The sequence below is a fragment of the Melopsittacus undulatus genome (assembly GCF_012275295.1).
Source record: "Melopsittacus undulatus isolate bMelUnd1 chromosome W unlocalized genomic scaffold, bMelUnd1.mat.Z SUPER_W_unloc_1, whole genome shotgun sequence".
Taxonomy (NCBI): Eukaryota; Metazoa; Chordata; class Aves; order Psittaciformes; family Psittaculidae; genus Melopsittacus; species Melopsittacus undulatus.
The window spans coordinates 1,243,881-1,264,356 of NW_022993942.1; the positions used below are offsets into that span (position 1 = coordinate 1,243,881).

General features: G+C 40.8%; 1 protein-coding gene across 1 annotated transcript in view; it reads right to left on the reverse strand.

Moving 5' to 3' along the window:
• Positions 1-1,694: 1,694 nt before the first annotated feature.
• The window catches only part of LOC117438171 (SET-binding protein-like), a 232,985-nt gene continuing 214,203 nt past the window's right edge, over positions 1,695-20,476 (reverse strand). The window contains 3 exon segments of the mRNA XM_034073631.1: positions 1,695-1,791; positions 1,793-2,240; positions 7,548-7,715. Of these exon segments, the coding sequence (XP_033929522.1) occupies positions 1,695-1,791; positions 1,793-2,240; positions 7,548-7,715 (713 nt within the window).

Consider the following 20,476-nt stretch of genomic DNA (forward strand, 5'->3'; position numbering starts at 1 on the left):
CTGGAATTTTCCCTTTCTCCTCCAATTTTAATGTCTATCTTGACATGTCAGGTGTTGAGTGTACTGAAGAACTTTAAAAAGAAATTAAATACAGTTGGAAGTACCTATTTCAGATTTCAACAACTGACTTATTTTCTAAACATTGTTACTGTAATGGAACAGTTTCACATTCAGTCTTTCTTTATTTAAACATTTTAATTGAACTGGAAATGGAGTTTAGGCATTTTACCCAAGTTAAATCAATGACTACTTTACAATTTGAATGAAAAATGTGCAATTCGAACTGAACTTTAAAAAAGAGATGATTTGTCACACACAGTTTGCATCCATGCAGACTGAGAGCTTTATAATTACATTATGTACAAAAATTTTTTTTTTTTTAGTTTATTAAGGCAACTACAACTTGGAGAACATGTCCAAAGTGGCATTAATACAATCGCAGTGATGATACATTTTGAACATTGTTATTTTTATTTTCAGATATGAATTTTTTTTTTTTAAAATAAATAATTGCCAAGGAAGAACCTATTTTCCATAACATTTTGTTCTTCACTTTTTTAAAATGTTCTACTTTACGTGTTTTCTTTAAAAGAACATATCAAGGCATTGCTGCCATGTGCAAATTACTCAGATTGTGGATTTCCCATTAATTTAATTCAGAATTGCAGGTGGTAAGAACTGGTAGGTTTGGGCCCTGTCTTTTACTCTTTTTTTATATCCTATTTTTTTATCTTTTTAATATAATTTTTTGGCAATTTTGTCCATGTTTACTGTAACTCTATTCCCCAGAAGTGTCTTGCCATTGACTACTTGTGTACTGAGCATCAAAACAACTTGGTTGACAGGTGGTCCTTTTTTCACATGCCATTGAAAATGCCAAGTTGCTTCATAGAAATGTGCAATCGTAACTGAATATCCATGTACACCCTATTTTAAATGTTGTGATATTTCATTATTCCTTGGGATAGCACTTGAATAAGTGTGCATGCATGTAAGGCTCTACTTTTCTATTGCCTATATTGCAGCTAGTTGTAACTAGGCAAGTAAATGAGAAATATATGGGTCTATCAGGAATCAAGCATTTTGGGTTATGCTGCCCCAAAGCCTGGTAGATATATAAAACTGGAAATAAAAAAAAAACAAAAAACAACAGATTATAACCAAGATCACAGTTGAGAAAATGCTTTTTTTTTTTGGAGGGGGGTGCCTCTTTTTTTACTTTTTTATAGTGATTTCTACTGTGGTATGGTTACTCTTAGTTTCACCTGACCCACTAAACAGAATCAGAGTCAAGCTTGCAGCCCTAGTGACAACGTTCAGCTCTGTGAGGATGACCTCCTGCCTCTGGGTACAGTATGAGAACAGCAATGCCAAGATGCTGACTAGTTTTGGAAACTCTGCAAAGTAGAAAGTAAATGCTCTCCCCAACTTTGACACCCACCCCCCCCTTCCCCCCTTAGCCCCCCAAATTCTCACACCCTTTCCCCCTCTTCCCCGGGGGATTCTGGGACCAAAGCAATGAAGAGGAAGATGTGAACCTCAGCTGGCAAAGCTTTCCATGAAGGGCTCCAGCCACCAAAGGGATTAGTGAGTCTGGTGCTGCCACAAGAGTAAAGGTGGACCACGTGCCTCCAGTCCCTCAGTCCAAGCATGCCCTGCTACTGACACCCAACATTCAACAAGGTGCTCTAGCCTTAGGGAAAGCCTTTGCTTTCACTCTGTCTAATTTTCTGGTGCCACTTCACTTTCACGTTTTCCTCTTCCACCTGCAGGGACTTGCTTTTCCTTTTCTGTCTGGGGCAGAAGAAAAGGGGGCAAAGGAGAGGGAGAAGGGAGAGGAGATAGTGGGGGTGGCATCTCTTGAGCCATGTGTATGACAGCCTCAATCGTGGCCATGATTGTATCTCAAGTGGCTGATTGCTCTAACATCAAAGAATTGAATGTCGATTTCTGACCTCTTTTGCTGGGAAGGTCTATGCATTTTTCCAGAATGGGTATTTGTTCTCTGGAGTCTTTGTCAAAGGAAAGGGGTTGCTTCTGAGGATGCCCCCTCTGCTTCTTGGTGAAGTTATTGCCGGTCTTTGATTGTCTCTGTAGCCACTTGGCTCTCAGGATCTTGTTCACATGATCCAGGTTCTTCTTTGTGGACAGGATCTTTGTGTAGTTGCACATCTTGTGCACCTCACACTGGATTGCTTCATTTTTGCAGCTCTTGAAACTTTTTTTAAGTGGTGAGCTGGCTGATGGGAGACATGGAGAGAAACAGGGGTAGGTCACATAACAGTGAATGGAAACTCTCCTTTGCTTTCAGTATCATGAATATTAAATACTTTCAAGCCCTGTAGGCTGAATACGACTACTGAAGAAGGGATGGCTGTGAGAAAGGACTCTGCATAGAAAAGCAACTAAAACAACTTTAAAAGATTATTTGATTTCCAAAATTGTTGCTACCTTCTTTTTTACTGTCCTTGATGAAAACACAACTTTGACTATCAAGCAGTCTTCAGAGATTTCTCTCCATTTCTTCCCCCTTATAAAACAACAAAGCTTTTTCTACAGCAATCTTTTACCATGTGTTTGCTTCTCATTTCTAAACCTCTGCTTAGCATAGCTGTCATATTGGCCCACCGCAACTATTAAACTTTTTATATACAAAACATATACTCCTGATGTCTTTACCCCAGCCTTTTATCCTTGCCATGGATGTCAGTTAGTATAAAAAGTGGTTTTTTTACTGAAACTAGTGGGCACAGACTAGCTATTGGGTCACTTCACCTGTGGCAAATTTATTACCCCTGCCTGTGTTTCTTTACTATCATCTCTGCAGATACTAGCTGAAACTCCTCAGTCATATAATTGACTTTAATGGCCCCCAAAGTAAGCTTACTCCTGGTTTGGATCACTTGCTTTAGATGTGAGTCAAGTCCAAAGTAATTAAATATCTTGCCAAGGTCACATTGTGAGTCACTGTCAGAGCTGGAAAGAGCACACAGCATTTCTTGGCTCCTGGTCCTTTGCTTAGGAACAAGACCTTGCTTGTTTTTCTTAAATTGTCTCATTGTGCTTTACTGAATGTGGCATCTGTTCAGAGCTCAGGATTTGCACACAGATTAAAACTACCTACCCCTTTGTGAGAGAAACAGAATGTATTAAATATGCTGTTGCAATAACTGGTGCTCTCACTCCTAACATATCTGTTCTGCACTGTTGGAAAGAAATGATGAAGTATTTCACAGAATCATCTAGGTTGGAAAAGACCTTTAAGATCATCAAGTCCAAACATTATTTATTTTCAGTAAAGAATAAAGCATCCCACTAAATTAACCTCAGCCCACAGCTACTTGCAAACTTAATTTACATCTGACTGTCAATTTGGCAGTCATTTGGGTTTGAAATCCTTGAAGTTCCCAGAGCAGGCAAGATTTCGACAATTCATGGCTAACAGGCTAATGTACTAACAGTAGTTTAAATAAAGTTGCTATTGTGGCATTTTCTGTAGATAACCAAGTGCTGCTGAATCTCCTCTTGCTCTCTATGGGCTATGACAGATTCAGCATACAAACCTCACTCACTGGCCTCCCCTCTTGAAGAACATAAATTATTGGCTCTTACAGCACCGCTGTTTGGATTCAACAAAGAGCTTTCATAAACATACCCAACTAACAATGCAAGTAGATATGAGTCATAAACAAAACACAGACATATGCTGTCTTATAAATAAAGACCTGGATCTTCCCAAAGTCTGGCTTTAATTACAAAACAAAATCAATTTTCCATATGTAATCCACTCTCCACACCAAAAGGAAAAATAAAACTCGCTTGCAGTTTGTGATTCACAAAGGACAAAAGAAGAATGCAGTCATTTTGGCACCAAAGAAAAAGAGAAAGGAAATGGAATATCAAACTTACTCAGGATAAGCTAATTAGTTGCATAAAATTCCTCTCATGTAGGTTGCCCCTAAATTGTGTGGATGCAAGACTCCTTAGGGCAAGTGTCAGTGAGAAATTTCTCAGACATCTGATAAATAAGTTCAAATCCCTGTCACACTAGAGGATTACTCTCATCTGGCCTCACTGGTGATTGACATATGAAGTTACAATATTTCCAGCCCTAAGCATTTGACTCCTTTGAGTTCCCCCTCCCCCCCCGCCCCTCGATCCTGAGAGTAGCTTCAGGTCAGAACATTTAAGAAATCAAATATTTGACACACTCTTCATAGTCTCTGTCCACCTTTTGCCTTTTATGGCTATTGTCAGGACATATTTTCAAGACTTTTTTTTAAAAGTTCCCATATTCAAGACTCATTTTTTTTTCTAGAAAGAAAAGCTGAAATTTTTCATGTGCTAATGGAAATCTTGAGAATGTGAAATTTAGCAGAAATACAGGAAAAATTGCAAGGTTCGTGATGAAATCAGATTCAGCATTGCTCTCGACTTTCATTGGAAAGAAAGTAAGCCAAAGGACAGGAAAACAACTTGAAATACAGCGTTAGCCAAGTATCTGCAAAGATTTTATGTTTTTACTGAGAATTATTGTAGGTGGTTGTTTCTGCAGCTCAGTATTACCACCCCATTGTAGTCAATGGAGATCTGCTCTGTGTAGTTGGCAGAGGATGACCTCCATTTCCAAAATGGGAACTCAATGCAATTTAAGGTGACCATGGACATCGTTCTGTGGTGGTGCACCCACCCTCTCCTGGACCACTCTGCTTCCCCAAGAATTCCTGTTAGGTACCAGCCTTTGCACAGGTACAAGGAGTTGGACAGCTAGGCACTCCCTGGCCGTACCAAGAACTCTATTTGCCTGGCAAAGGTAGGGAGCAGCACACACAGATCTGGATGACTAGGTTCAGGAAGTCATGCTGGATTGATAGGATGCTGGAAATAGCTTCTGAGGCAAAAACAGAAATATACAAAAAAGTGTACATTTCCAAGGGGAGCTTAGAGCAGGCTGGAGGACCCACTCCAGCACAGTGGCGCTGAACAAAGTAGATCCGACCCCTTGGAAGTTCTCCATTTGTCCCCTAACTTTATTCTGGACAGCTCTGCTGTGCAAGCAGTACTAAAATCCTACTTACTGCCTGTCATTCTCCATCCCTTCAGTGTTGCCTGAGACCACTTGTTAGAACACAGCACTCTGAAGACTGTTCAACAGCTGGGCTCAGTTTCTTGACTTGGCTTGAATGGAGGAATTTTCAAGGAGCACCCTATTAGAATCATAGAATCATAGAATAGTTAGGATTGGAAAGGACCTCAAGATCATCTAGTTCCAACCCCCCTGCCATGGGCAGGGACACCTCACACTAAACCATATCACCCAAGGCTTCATCCAATATGGCCTTGAACACTGCCAGGGATGGAGCATTCACAACCTCCCTGGGCAACCCATTCCAGTACCTCACCACCCTAACAGGAAAGAATTTCTTCCTTATATCCAGTCTAAAAACCTGCTGTTTAAGTTTCAACCCGTTACCCCTTGTCCTATCACTACAGTCCCTAATGAATAGTCCCTCACCAGCATCCCTGTAGGCCCCCTTCAGATACTGGAAGGCTGCTATGAGGTCTCCACGCAGCCTTCTCTTCTCCAGGCTAAAAAGCCCCAACTTTCTCAGCCTGTCTTCGTATGGGAGGTGCTCCAGTCGCCTGATCATCCTCATGGCCCTCCTCTGGACTTGTTCCAACAGTTCCATGTCCTTTTTATGTTGAGAACACCAGAACTGCACACAATACTCCAAGTGAGGTCTCACAAGAGCAGAGTAGAGGGGCAGGATCACGTCCTTCGACCTGCTGGTCAGGCTTCTTTTGATGCAGCCCAGAATATGGTTGGCTTTCTGGGCTGCAAGCACACACTGCCAGCTCATGTTCATTTTCTCATTGACCAACACCCCCAAGTCCTTCTCTGCAGGGCTGCACTTAATTTCATTTTTGCCTAACCTGTAGCTGTGTCTGGGATTGCCCCAACCCAGGTGTAGGACCTTGAACTTTTCATGGTTAAACTTCATAAGGCTGGCATCAGCCCACCTCACAAGCGTGTCAAGGTCCCTCTGGATGTCATTCCTTCCCTCCAGCGTATCAACCAAACCACACAGCTTGGTTTTCCCATTAACAGTTTCTTTCAGTTTTCAACTAAATTATTTCAACAACTGGGCTACAGGTAAACTAACAATTTAATTAGGCATCTGAAAGTGGAAAGAATTAACTATGCAGTCAAGCGTGCAATTTCCTCTTGAAACTGATCATAAAATATTTGTGTGCTTTCATTCTCTGATGCATTAAGAATCTGTCCTCAGTTTATATATATGAAAGTATTAAAGACTAAACTTTTTAATATAAAAATTTATCTTTATAGAGTTTACTTTGTGCTGCGGCCAGATGGAGGGGAGTAAACACCGACACGATGTAGGTTCACAAAAAGCTCCGTTTATTGCTTACAAGGCTGCTCTTAATATACTGTTTTAAACTTCCTTACACGTGATCACGCATTACTTGATTGGCTGCCTCGCTTTGTCCACGAGGCATACACACTCCCCTTCACCTTTCCTGATTGGTTTAAAACATTCGCGTCAGCTTAGCGTTACATCATGCTTTTGCAATTACTGGCATCCTGTTATTGCGTTGTTTTGCTGATCTTGACACTTCTTCCTCTTTTAACCTGGGGTCATAAATTCACTTTCTCACAGCTTGCTGTAGGCCTGTTCAAGCGCCCATGCTCAACCCCCAACAACTTTGCAGCATGGAACACCATTCAGGAAATGAGAGGAAAATCAAAAGGAGTGCAATGAAGCATTCCATACCTCGGTGATATGAATACATAACTTGTGCATGAAGAATCAAAAGCTTGAGAAAACTATGAGATTCTAAATGGCTGCATGTAAGCTAATGTACTGTGGGTTCACCATTCACTGGAAATTAAGACATAATTCAAGATTAATTTTTCTATCCATGTCTAAGAAAAGTCATGATGATGCCTGAATTACTTGGATCAATTTCTGACTGTATAAAGCGATCACCTTTCTTATCTGATTCAAAATAAAAGCACAAAATATGTTGATTGAAAAACATGCTATTATGACTTATTTATTCTGATATATTTTAAATCACTGTTGATTGCCCCAGACAATTTTGCATTTGCAAGACAGAATAATATGCTAAAATTGCTGAAGTAGGCAGAAAGAAATCTCAGACATTTCTTAGCTAATCACTGTGTATTTGGCATATTCGTGTTACGGGGATGGGAACATTCAAATAAATGAACAATGGGGCTGAGAAAGGAAAACAAGGGTCTTGCTTCAGAGTCCTCTGCTAGACGATATAAGGTGTTGTTACTTGTGTCCTCATTATTGCACAAGTGGTGGTATGTGAATAAAATAGATTTAACAGTCATGATAAGAAAGTGTTAGAAAAATTATAGGCTGATTGTCACATTAGATATGCACACTTGTAGCTACTTCTCCAATCTGGAAGACCAGTATAAGCTCATGTTCATTGCAGTGCCAGAAGGAAGAAAATGGGAAAGAAATAGAGGAGATGGAGGGAAACAACATTACCTGCTTCAGATGTTGCTGATGATGAAGGTATGAGAGAAAAAACTGGAGTCGGCATTGCAACATTGTCAACAGCTGCTGGTATTCTTCTGGTCGCCATGTTACAGGCAGAACTTTCCATTTTGCCATGAAGTGAAGTCTGGTCCCCTTTTAAGAGGGAACCTGCAATTCCTTGGAAGGAAACAAAATCTGGATGAATATTGGTAAAGTAAAGTAACATGTCTGGGGAATATCTGGAAAAGAGTAGTCAGCTGCTGTCCTTGCACAGCCTCAATATGCAATTCCCTGTCTAAAGCACATTACACCCATATTGTTTAGAAATTCCCTTCCTAATTAAAATTAACCTTACAACTCACTCATCAGAGATGGGAGTTTAAAAAAAAATCACAAAAAAACCAGACAAAAAACCACCACACTGTCATATCTATTTCTACCTAGGGATTACAATGCAGAATCACAAAATCGCAGAATCACAGAATCCCAAGGGTTGGAAGGGACCTCAAAAGATCATCTAGTCCAACCCCCCCTCACAAGAGCAGGGCAACCTAGAGTACATCACACAGGAACTTGTCCACGCGGGCCTTGAATATCTCCAACGTAGGAGACTCCACAACCCTCCGGGCAACCTGTTCCAGTGCTCTGTCACTCTCACAGTAAAGAAGTTCTTCCTGATGTTCACATGGAACCTCCTATGCTCCAGTTTACACCCACTGCCCCTTGTCCTATCACTGGATATCCCTGGAAAAAGCCTAGCTCCATCATCCTGACACCCACCCTTTACATATTTGTAAACACTGAGGAGGTCACCCCTCAGTCTCCTCCAAGCTAAAGAAACCCAGCTCCCTCAGCCTCTCCTCATAAGGGAGGTGTTCCACTGCCTTAATCATCTTTGTGGCTCTGCGCTGGACTCTTTCAAGCAAGTCCCTGTCCTTCTTGAACTGAGGGGCCCAGAACTGGACGTAGTATTCCAGATGCGGCCTCACCAAGGCAGAGTAGAGGGGGAGGAGAACCTCTCTTGCCCTACTAACCACACCCTTTCTAATGCACCCTAGGATGCCATTGGCCTTCTTGGCCACAAGGGCACATTGCTGGCTCATGGTCTTCCTCCTATCCACCAGGACCCCCAGGTCCCTTTCCCTTCACTCCTTTCCAGCAGGTCAACCCCCAACCTGTACTGGTACATGGGATTGTTCTTCCCCAGATGCAAGACTCTACACTTGCCCTTGTTGAATTTCACCAAGTTTCTCCCTGCCCAACTCTCCGGCCTGTCCAGGTCTCGCTGAATGGCAACACAGCCTTCTGGTGTGTCAGCCACTCTGTTGAAGTACAGGACAGTGAGCTTGCTACATGCTCTTCTCACTTAAATGTGCTTAATTGCAGTCCTGAATCAGGGCCTGTGAAAATAACAGTTGAGGAAATCCTTGTGTGTGGACAATGATTCCTGTTTATTCATTGTATTGCTGTAGGAATCGCAAGCCCCAGTGATGAACCAGCCCCTCATTGTACCAGACGCTGCCCAAAAAAATGTAATAACACAAACTGAATATTCTACACAAATGATCCAAATAATTGCTGTCAAGTGAAGAGTCATGGGCCATGCTGTAGGATATCCTAGTAGATGATGACTGTTATAACTTTTTCACTTTTTTTTTCTTTACAGTTTCCCAAAAATTTGCAAGTTGCTTCACAGAAAATTTAATTTTGAAGGACTCAAGAAACTGGCAGTATGAAGCTCTTGGAGACACAAGTGTCTGGTTTTTTTCTCTCTCCGCACACTTGTCCCCATTACTGGTTTTATGCCTGGTTGACAAATGCAAGACCCACAGAGAGGATGCAAACCCATGGCATTATTTTGTATGGCTCACAGCCATATGATTTTTTTTCACATTTTTATTGAAGCATTTTAAGATCTGTGCGCTAATCTGTGACACAGTGGAGGTGTTTGAAAGGTCTTTTTGGTCTTAAGAAGCAAAAGGGCTTTTACCCCAGTTTTATGCAGTCCTTGGAAGTGTGTGGAGTGAATTTAGAGAGTTCCTCAGTAAATCTTCCTAGTGGTAGGGGGGGAAAAATAGAAATCTCATTGCTGGCGTAATGTTGGGTAATAAGCTGCAGGAGTGGGATTTTAGCCATAAACCCTAAAACTAAATCCTTTATGATCTGCATGTGGTGCATCACTTTATGATATTATTCTGTCATCAACTTGCTTATCATCTTTATAGACTATGCAACATGCAGAACACAAATTCTGAGTGCCATTTAACAGTATTTGCTACCTGCTTTCATATGAATTAACAAGCTAATCTTCCTGCCAGCCAGGACTGGCTGCACAGGGCTGTTGTTTGGACAAACAACCAAGGCTTTACAGCAGCACCTTGCTCCGCCAACACCTCTTTGCCATGAAAAACAAACCTTAGGTGTCTTGAAGACTACACATTGAAATGTCCTTCAGTATTAATACAGCGATCAATGAAGATAAAGCTAAGGATGAGTTGTTGTCTGGCTTATTTTCATCTTATAGGCTACCTGGCATATCAAACCTTCTTGCATTTTAAGCAACACTGTCACATATTTCAGGCCCAAAGGAGAGATGGAAAAAAGAGATTTCTGAATTAACTAACTGTTAGTCTAGTGATTTTGAAGGAAGAAGGGAAGAGCTTGAGGAAACTTAAGCTATTTTTTTCTGCAGACCTTCAACTTCAGTCAGTAACAGTGTGCTAAATTCAAGAGAACTGAAAAGCAAAATTGGTTGTAACAGAATGAGCAACCAGACAATTTATTTCTAAGCTGCATTAATTGTAAAACAAAAGGTGCAAATGAGTATAATGAATGATGCAAAACAAATTTGAAACAAAATTCTGTGATCCCTCCTATCAGTTTGAAGGAGACAGGATATCAGGATTTGTTTCAGACTTTAAAAAAAACCCTCTCCACTCTCCCCAACTGAATCAAACCCCCAAATGCATTCAGTTTTAATAAAATAAGGTGTTATCACAGAAGAAAAATCAGCCTCTAAAAACAATCAGCTGTATGCTTACAGTGTCCCTTTAACACTATAGTCTTGATATGAGTTTTGTAAATAAATAACAGAATAGAAACACAATATTTGTTTTTCAGCGACTTTTTTTGGGTTTTTTTTTCTTTTAGCTTGTTTGTTTACTTTTAGTATCAGCAATAAGCAGGTTCAAAGATTTCTCAAAAAAAGGAATAATTGTTGGCTTGTGAATCATTTAAGAGATCCAATCACTGCTCCCTTGCTGGAATTTTCCCTTTCTCCTCCAATTTTAATGTCTATCTTGACATGTCAGGTGTTGAGTGTACTGAAGAACTTTAAAAAGAAATTAAATACAGTTGGAAGTACCTATTTCAGATTTCAACAACTGACTTATTTTCTAAACATTGTTACTGTAATGGAACAGTTTCACATTCAGTCTTTCTTTATTTAAACATTTTAATTGAACTGGAAATGGAGTTTAGGCATTTTACCCAAGTTAAATCAATGACTACTTTACAATTTGAATGAAAAATGTGCAATTCGAACTGAACTTTAAAAAAGAGATGATTTGTCACACACAGTTTGCATCCATGCAGACTGAGAGCTTTATAATTACATTATGTACAATTTCATCAAGCTTCTCACTGCCCAACTCTCCAGCCTGTACAGGTCTTGCAGAATGGCAACACAGACTTCTGGTGTGTCAGCCACCCCTCCCAGGTTAGTGTCATCAGCGAACTTGCTGAGGGTACACTCAGTTCCCTCATCCAGGTCATCAATGAAAATATTAAACAGCACTGGTCCCAGCACTGACCCCTGAGGGACTCCACTAGTCACAGACCTCCAGCTAGATTCTGCCCCACTGACCACAACTCTCTGCCTTCTTCCTTTCAACCAGTTCTTGATCCACCACACTACCTGATCATCAAGCCCACACTTCCTTAGCTTCTCTATGAGAATGCTGTGGGAGACAGTATCAAATGCCTTACTGAAATCAAGAAAAACCACATCTACTATTCTACCATCATCCCTCCACCTATTCACTTCCTCATAGAAGGCTATAAGGTTGGTCAAACATGACTTCCCCTTCATAAAACCATGTTGCCTGTTCTTAATGACCACCTCATCCTTGATATGTCTGGAGATAGAGTCAAGAATAAATTGTTCCATCACCTTTCCAGGGACAGAGATAAGTCTGACCGGTCTATAATTACCCGGGTCCTCCTTCTTGCCTTTCTTATAGACTGGTGTGACATTTGCCATCCCCTAATCCTCAGGCACCTCTCCCGTTTCCCATGACTTACCAAAGATGATGGAGAGTGGCCTAGCAATGACCTCCGCCAGCTCCCTCAGCACCCGTGGGTGCATTCCATCTGGACCCATTGATTTATAGATGTCCAGATCGCATAGCTGATCCCTAACCCAATCCTCATCTACCAAAGCAAACTCCTCCTTTGTCCTCACTCCTTCTGGGGCTGTAGGAATCTGGGGCCCCTGGGGAGAGTCTGCAGGAGTAAAGACAGAGGCAAAGAAGGCATTCAGCACCTCTGCCTTCTTTATATCCTTTGTCTCCAGGGCACCCACCTTGTTCAGCAGTGGGCCTATATTGCCTCTTGTGTTAGTTTTATCTGCTATGTATTTGAAGAAGCCCTTTCTATTGTCCTTGATCCGACTTGCAAGATTAATTTCCAGGGAGGCCTTAGCTGTCCTAATTGCCTCCGTACATCCTCTAACAACTGTCCTATATTCCTCCCAAGTGGCCAGGCCCTCCTTCCATAATCCATAGATTCTCTTTTTCCACATGAGTTTGCCCAGCAGTTCCTTGTTTAACCACGCTGGTCTCCTAGCTCCCTTACTTGACTTCCTACCCACTGGGGCCCTCTAATCCTGAGCTTGGAAGTGGTCCTTGAATGCTGACCAACTATCTTGAGCCCCTTTACCACCTAGTACCCTTTCCCATGGGACTTCCCTTAGCAGTTGATTGAAGAGCCCAAAGTTGGCCCTTTGGAAATCCAGAACTGTGGCCTTGCTAGGTATTCTATACCTCCCACACAGGATCCTAAACTCCAACATCACATATACCAAAGAGGTAAAATATTCAAAAAAAAAAGAAAGTTATGCATTCAGGCCTGGTAGATTCCTCCCTTAACAATGTTTCTCAAACTCCCCTATGGAACTTCCTGCTTTTTGCTGCTTATCTACCTTTAGAAACATTTCTTGTTACCCTTCTGCTCTTGTTAGATTTAAATACAGATAGGTTTTGGCTTCCTAAGCCCATCTCTGCATGTTTAGATATTGTTTATAGAGTTGTCTGGGTCACCTGTTCCTGCTTCCACCTCTTTTTTTTACTTCCTTTGTATGTCTGACATTACTCAGGAGCTCCTTGGTAATTCATGCAAGTCTCCTACCGCCTTTGATTTGATTTGCCACTCAGATTTGGTTTGGTATGTCTCCACAGTTTCCCTGATACAAGCCCCAGGCCAGCAGCAAACCTCCCTGGACATCAGGTCAGGTTAGCAGGTCATTTAGGTTGAAAAAGACCTTTAAGATTGAGTCCAATCATAAACCTAACACTGCCAAGTCCATCACTAAACCATGTCCCCAAACAGCATGACTACACATCTCTTAAATATTTAAATACCTCCAGGAATGTTGACTCAACCACTTCCCTGGGCATCCTGTTCCAAAGCTTGACAACCCTTGCTGTGAAGAATTTTTTTCCTAATATCCATTCTAAACCTCTCCGGCACAACTTTAGGCCATTTCCTCTTGTCCTATCACTTGTTACTTGGGAGAAGAGACTGACCCCCACCTCGCCACAACCTCCTTTCAGGTAGCTGTAGAGAGTGACAAGGTCTCCCCTGAGCCTCCTTTTCTCCAGGCTAAACAATCCCAGTTCTCTCAACCATTCCTCATAAGACTTATGTTTCAGGCCCTTCACCAGCTTCGTTGCCCTTCATTGGACACACTCCAGCACCTCAATGTCTTTCTCAGAGTGAGTGACCCAAAACTAAACACAGTAGTTGAGGTGTGGCCTCACTAGTGCTGAGTACAGGGGGACAGTCACTTCCCTAGTCCTGCTAGCCAAACTATTTCTGATCCAAGCCAGGATACTGTTGGCCTTCTTGGCTACCTGGGCACACAGCTCACTCATATTCATCCTCTGTCGAACAACACCCCCAGGTCCTTTTTCACCAAGCAGCTTTCCAGTCACTCTTCCCCAAGCCTGTAGCATTCCTTAGGGTTGTTGTGACTCAAGTGCAGGATGTGGCCCTTAGCCTTGTTGAACCTCATACAGTTGGCTCTGGTCCATCAATCCAGCCTGTCCAGATTCCTCTGCAGAGCCTTGCTACCCTCAAACAGATCAACACTCACACCCAACTTGGTGTTATCTGCAAACTTACAGAGGGTGCACTCAATCCCCTCATCTAGATAGTTGATACAGATATTAAATAGAACTGGCCCTAATACTGAGCCCTGGGGAACACCACTTGTGACTGAGCGCCAACTGGATTTAGCACCCTTCACCACCACTCTTTGGGCTTGGCCATCCAGCCATTTTTTTTACCCAACAAATGGCACACCTGTCCAAGCCATGAGCAGCCAGTTTCTCCAGAAGGATGCTGTGGTAAATGGTGTCAGAGGCTTTACTAAAAAGTCTAGGTAGACAACATCCACAGCCTTTCCCTCATCCACTAAGTGGGTCACCTTGTCATAGGAGATCAGGTTGGTCAAGCAGGACCTGCCTTTCATAAGCCCATGCTGACTGGGCCTGATCACCTGACTGTCCTGTACATGTCACATGATAGCACTCAAGATGATCTGGTCTGTAACCCCCTCCAACACTGAAGTCTGGGATAGAAGTCCTGATGAACCTGTGACCTGATATCGGCCTGTGGATTTAATGGAGTAGAATGGGTCTGAGTGCAGAAATAGGAGAGAGACAAAATTGCACGTCATGGCTTGGTGGAGATATGCAAATGAGTCTCTGCCTCCCAGACCATACATCCTTCCAGAGCCTCAAATTCAATATTAAGTATCTCAAATTGTATCTATTCAACATCAGTCTTTTTCTGCTCAGCTTCTCTATTGCAAATGAGAACAATAATATACCCCTCATGTCAAGAGCAGTGCCTCGAAAATAAAATTATCAACACTCTTGAAACATTCATCTATTCATATGAAGGCTTAGAAATTTGGAATAAATGAGACATGATGTCACACACTGAACAGTGAAAGGAAAATCCCACTACCAAACAGCTGTTCATTAGGTGAGCACTATACACTGAATAAAGCAGTATCCCGTAGAATAACTGGGATATTTGACTATGCAATTATGCCTATAGAATCACAGCACTATGGAATTGTGCATGTGCAAAACTGAGCTTTTATCACTCCGTAGTGCTTGACTTTGAGCCTTAATATTATTTGGTCACGAATGTAGTTTGTGCACAAGAAATGGGCATATGTGGGTGTATGTATCAATACACATACACATATATGCATGTGTATATGGTACATAATACTAACAACCTCATAAATTCAATATCTGGTTCTAATTAAACTGAAGGGCGCATATAAAGAGCCGCATGAAAACATGCAGCTGTAACCTGTTGACCTCTATTGATAAAAAAAAAGTCTCTGTGAAACTGTGCTTCAACATATCAAGGGACAGTCATTAGTTTTTTCAAAGGTAATCCCTCACAAACCACTTATCCTCTCAAATCTCTACATGCACACAGTGTTTGCATTAGAGACCTTGATTTATGGATTCCCACTGCCTGGATAAGAGGCCAACTTCCTGTTGCCATCGTTACTTGGATCTTGGTTCAAGGTCAGACTACTCCCAAATCAAAATCAGTGGCAGGCACACAGTCTAACAGCCAGGTTATTGACTACCCTAGGATGCTTAAAGATGAAAGACGAAAGTGCTGCTTACTGCCTTTGGGGTGAGTAAATATTTTTAATATTTTTATTCTGTTCCTTCTGAAGAAGTAGTGGCTACTCAATTACCACCTATCTGGGTTTATCAAGGTCATACAAATCATTGAGGAAAATCTTTCTCCTACAGAAGAGATACAATTGTAATTAATTACTTCAAAGTCTAAGTGGCAAATTGCAGCTAATTGCCCGTGAACCATGGGTTCAGCCATCTGTCTTTTAGGCACTTTGTTTCTTCACTCTATATCACTCACCTCACTGAAATTCTCATCTAAATTGAGGAACAGTAATAATTTCTTGTCGTGGTTTAAAACCCCACCTCAGTCTCCCGCAGTACCACACACCCCTTTTTTCCCCCCCACCTCCCCACTCCCGGAGGGATGGGGAGGAGAACCGGAGGAATATAACTCCCACGGATTGAGATAAAAACCAATCCAGCAATCAAGGTATAACACAAATCACTACTGCTACCACTAATAAATTGTTATAAAAATTTACCGCAAACCGGGTTTTGTCCCAATCGATTTTATTCACAATTGATTAGAAATTTAAGAGAGGCAATAAGCAAAACAGCGCTGGGTGCGCAGGGGAGTCTCCGCTCCACCAGCAACGCACACCGGGATCTTTGGAGTACAGTCTCTTATACTTCTCAGTCTTGGGTTTTAGCCAATCCTGTTGTCTTCTTTACCCGAATGTCGACGTGGACCCTTTCCTTTGTTCTTTTCTTGTTTGCTGGGGTCTTTCTCCGGTGAAGACGTTGTTGAATTTTCTTAGTACTGTATTAACAGAAAAATGCTTACAAGCTTAACGTAGTCTTAACATTTTGTTCTATACCTTATATGGTTATTTGCCTAGTACCCAAGTTTGCAACATCCTGTAACAAAATGTATCTCTTGGTTATCTAATCTCCTTAGGCCAGTCAAACCGTTAAAAGGAAGTCCCCTTTGAAAAACAAAGCGATTGATTAGGAGAGATTATCCCCTTTGTTTCTCCTTATTGACAGGAGTACTTATGATAATCACGGTCACAAAGGAGGGCTGGTTTCACACAAAGTGCAATGGCGACAAGGACACCTAAATTCCTGACACAAATCATTCCTGTATATTTCACAATTCCCCCCTTTTTGTTTTTGTGTAACTTATTGATTCGTGTCTAATGTAATAACCGCCTTCTGAGCCGCGGATAATAATGGAGTCGCCTTAATTTTTAATATCATCAGTGAGTGGGTTTCCCTCTTATTTGCCATTTCTGATTGCACGTTTTGTACGACCGTATGTATCAGTGTGGTGAAACATGGAATTATAAATGGAATAATTAATAATCCCCCAAATATTCCCAATACCACTATACCAACTTTAGTAATCCAATCCCCATTGAAAAGTTGTCCCCAAGACCCTAGCCCTCCGAAATCGATTCCATTCCAGGTTTGTACTGGAACATGGGCTATTTTTTTTTTTCCTTACAAGTTCACTTATCGCTTTTTCTTCATCATCTATTTGCAAACAGAAATCACTAAGATTAAATTTTCCACAGACCACTCCTTCTTGAGCCAACAGGTAATCTAAAACCACACGATTCTGATATATTGCAGTTTTCATTTTAGTATTTTGCTTTGCAATTAATCCTAATGCATTTTCTGTTTTATTTACTACTATTTCTACCACAGCTTGTGACCTTATAATTCTATTCTACATACATATAGGAGTCCTGTATCCCCAGGGCGCATCTTCGGCCCAAGTTGTCGAATCATAATAAGAGATTATTCATTCAGGTGGCCACTCATTGTCTTCCCATTTTGTAACTCTCTTTTATATCGTTTTCTCCTTAATAAGAAGAAGCTAGGTCTGATCGTTCCTAATATACATGCTCCTGTCCAATTTTGGGGTAAAAATGCAAAGGCTATTTTACCACAGATTCAATAATGTCCATTTGGAGTGGGCCAACTGTTTGGTATGTTAGTTCCATTAGTCCAGTTACTGTACTGTTGATTTATTTCTATGGGATTTCCCCATTTTTCCCAGTCTTTCCTTGCTCTCTTCCACATATAACCCCCTTCACAAAGTATATTTCCTATTGGTTTTACACCATTTTCTAAATTTTGCCAACAACTTTTTCCGATTATATCCGTTTGCAAGATCCACTGTTGTCTCCTTTTGTTTCCTTTTCAATTTTTTTCAGATTGTAGGGTCGCTTATATTACTCTCCATTGCCTCCTAGGCCCATCTCTTTCCCTGGTTAGTTCCCCCACAAACATAGCAGTTAGTTACATTCAATGCTTTAGCTATATTTTCAGCAAGATTTACAAAGAGAATTTTAGCAAATGTGAGAATTTCATATTGGACTCCAGTTTCTGCCGCGGCCAGGTGGAGGGGAGAAAACACCGATACGATGTAGGTTCACAAAATGCTCCGTTTATTGATTACAAGGCTGCTCTTAATATACTGTCTTACACGCGATCACGCATTACTTGATTGGCTGCTTCACTTTGCCCACGAGGGATACACGCTCCCCTTTACCTCTCCTGATTGGTTTCACACCTTCGCTTCAGCTTAGCGTTACATCATGCTTCTGGCATCTTGTTATTGCATTCCTGTTTTGCTGATCTTGACGCTTCTTCTTTTAGCCTGGGGTCAGAGGTTCACTTTCTCACAGCTTGCTGTAAGCCTGTTAAAGCGCCCATGCTCGACCCCCAACATCTCCCCCTCTTTTTTCAAATAAGGCGTTCGTAATTTTCTGCATGCGTTGCATAGTACATTGTAACAAACAAGGTCCAAAAAACAAAATTAACAACATAATCATTATTGGTCTGCTAAACATCACAATTAAACTCCTTAACCAACTACTTATTCCTAACGATTTTAATCAAGAGTCTATAGGATTTGTTTCTACAGTATTTTCTTTAAGTTCAAACAATTTCTTGTGAATAGATTCAGAATGATCAGAAAGATTCATACAACACATGCCCAGAAGCATTCTAATGCAAAGGCGATGTGAAGCAGCTGCAGAAGTAAACTGTACAGTGTTAACAGTCAAGGAGTTACACTCCCCCTTTTTTTTTTTTTTTTTTTTTTATCAGACAAAAAGCCATTTATTGCAAAGCTTTAACTCCTTATATACTATTGCTTACACACACCTACAGCAATTTGGCATATCATGATTAGATACTTGTCTTGAAGACCCTTAGTGACTAACATATAATTGGTTAAGCACAGGTGTGAGAACTTGACCTCGAACGCTTGCCAACAGTCCACAGTTCTCATAACTCAGTGAATTACAGCTTCTTCTTGCTTGCTTAGGCTTCCTCGGGCCTCCCATGGCCTTGCTGTATCGCTCGGAGTTATTCAGAGCTCATGTACCAAATACCCATTCTCCTGTGAGAATACTGTCTTCACATCTTCCCCTTTTTAGTTTTATTAAAAGTTTTTTACAATTTCGTATGTCTGCTCTATCACTGCTGGACTTGTGTAACATAACAACCCACTACTCTAGGCAGCATTATTTCAGTAAGACTAGTCTGATTTGAAGTCACTTGATGTCACCTTTATAGCATGTGGCATACCAGTGAATCCTACACACCATACAACAGGATGGAATAATTGGGATTTAACACATGTGCTCAGTATACTTGTCCATTACCCATGGTCACACATAATAGAACAGATATTACAAAGATTTTACAAAGATTTGTATCATTGCTGTTTCTTTATGTTGCTGAGTTCTGCGGCTTTGTACGTTTCGCTGGCAGCCAGTATTGTCCTGTTGATAGCTGTACACAGCTGGGCCTACCCTTTTCTCCTGGATGGCTCTCTGATAACAGTGGAGGCCATCCCTCACATCAAGGTCTGGCATGGCATGTGTCTCCACCGCTCCATGCCTGCTGGGTTGCAGCCAGCAGTGAAGCTAAAGGTTCTTCTTGGTTGCAGACACAGAGGCCAACCCAGTCTTGCCCTTGACTGTGGTAGCAGGCATTTGGTCAATCTCAGTCCTTGCACCTTGTTGTCAATGCAGAGTTTCACCTGCTTAACCCAGTAACAAGTCACTACTACAGCAAAGCACACACAGATTTACATTAGCAGAGTAACTATTACAGAGTGCATCAGCATGTTGAAGATGCTAATGGCAGCGAGTGACTAACCAAAAAAATTTCTTACAGTGGAGTTCTCCCACCCTCTTAATTTGTTCCATTATCTGCTTTATAACACTACCATCATATTAGAATTTTTCTAGCTTTAACCTTAGCATTTTCTAGCAGCTGCTGCAAATTTGCTTTCTTTAACATCTCTTTTACAAGTGACAAATCCATACAATACAAGGTATAGTTTCTTGTTAGCAACTGGCTAGTAAATACAGGTGGTTTTATACACAAAATCACAACCTCTAATAATAGCTACTTTACAAGTATGCATATTCAAGCTGTTAATTTTCAGTTGCCCTCAAGTGATTTTTTTGTTTGTTTGTTTGTTTTTGTTTTGTTTTTTTTTTTTTTTTGGATTACACATGCATATTGTCTGGAAAACAAGCTTTAAGCAATATACATCAAAACTACAGTCATTAATAACAGCTAGAATGTGTTATCATTACCCTTTTTTTTATTTTTCTATTTTTTTTCTATTCTTTTTCTATTTTTGTTTCTATTTTTTTCGATTTTTTTTTCTTTTTTTGTTTTTTTTTTCTATTTTTTTTTCTATTTTTTTCTATTTTTTTTCTATTTTTTTTCTTTTTTTGGGTTTTTTTTCGATGTCTTTTTCTATTTTTTTTCTTTTTTTTTCTATGTGTATTTTTGTTTCGTTTTTTTTTTTTTTTTGTTTGGTTTTTTTTTTTTTTCAAAGTCTCTCACCCTGCTTTGCACAGCTAAAACCACCAGCCTGTCGGCAACTGCACTTTTGCATTAACCTTTTTTTGCCCGAAAGGTTAAACTGCTACCTGTTAAAACTTTTACATGAACCTGACAACAAAAAATATACAGAACACTGTCTGCCCTCATTAGAAACATACACAG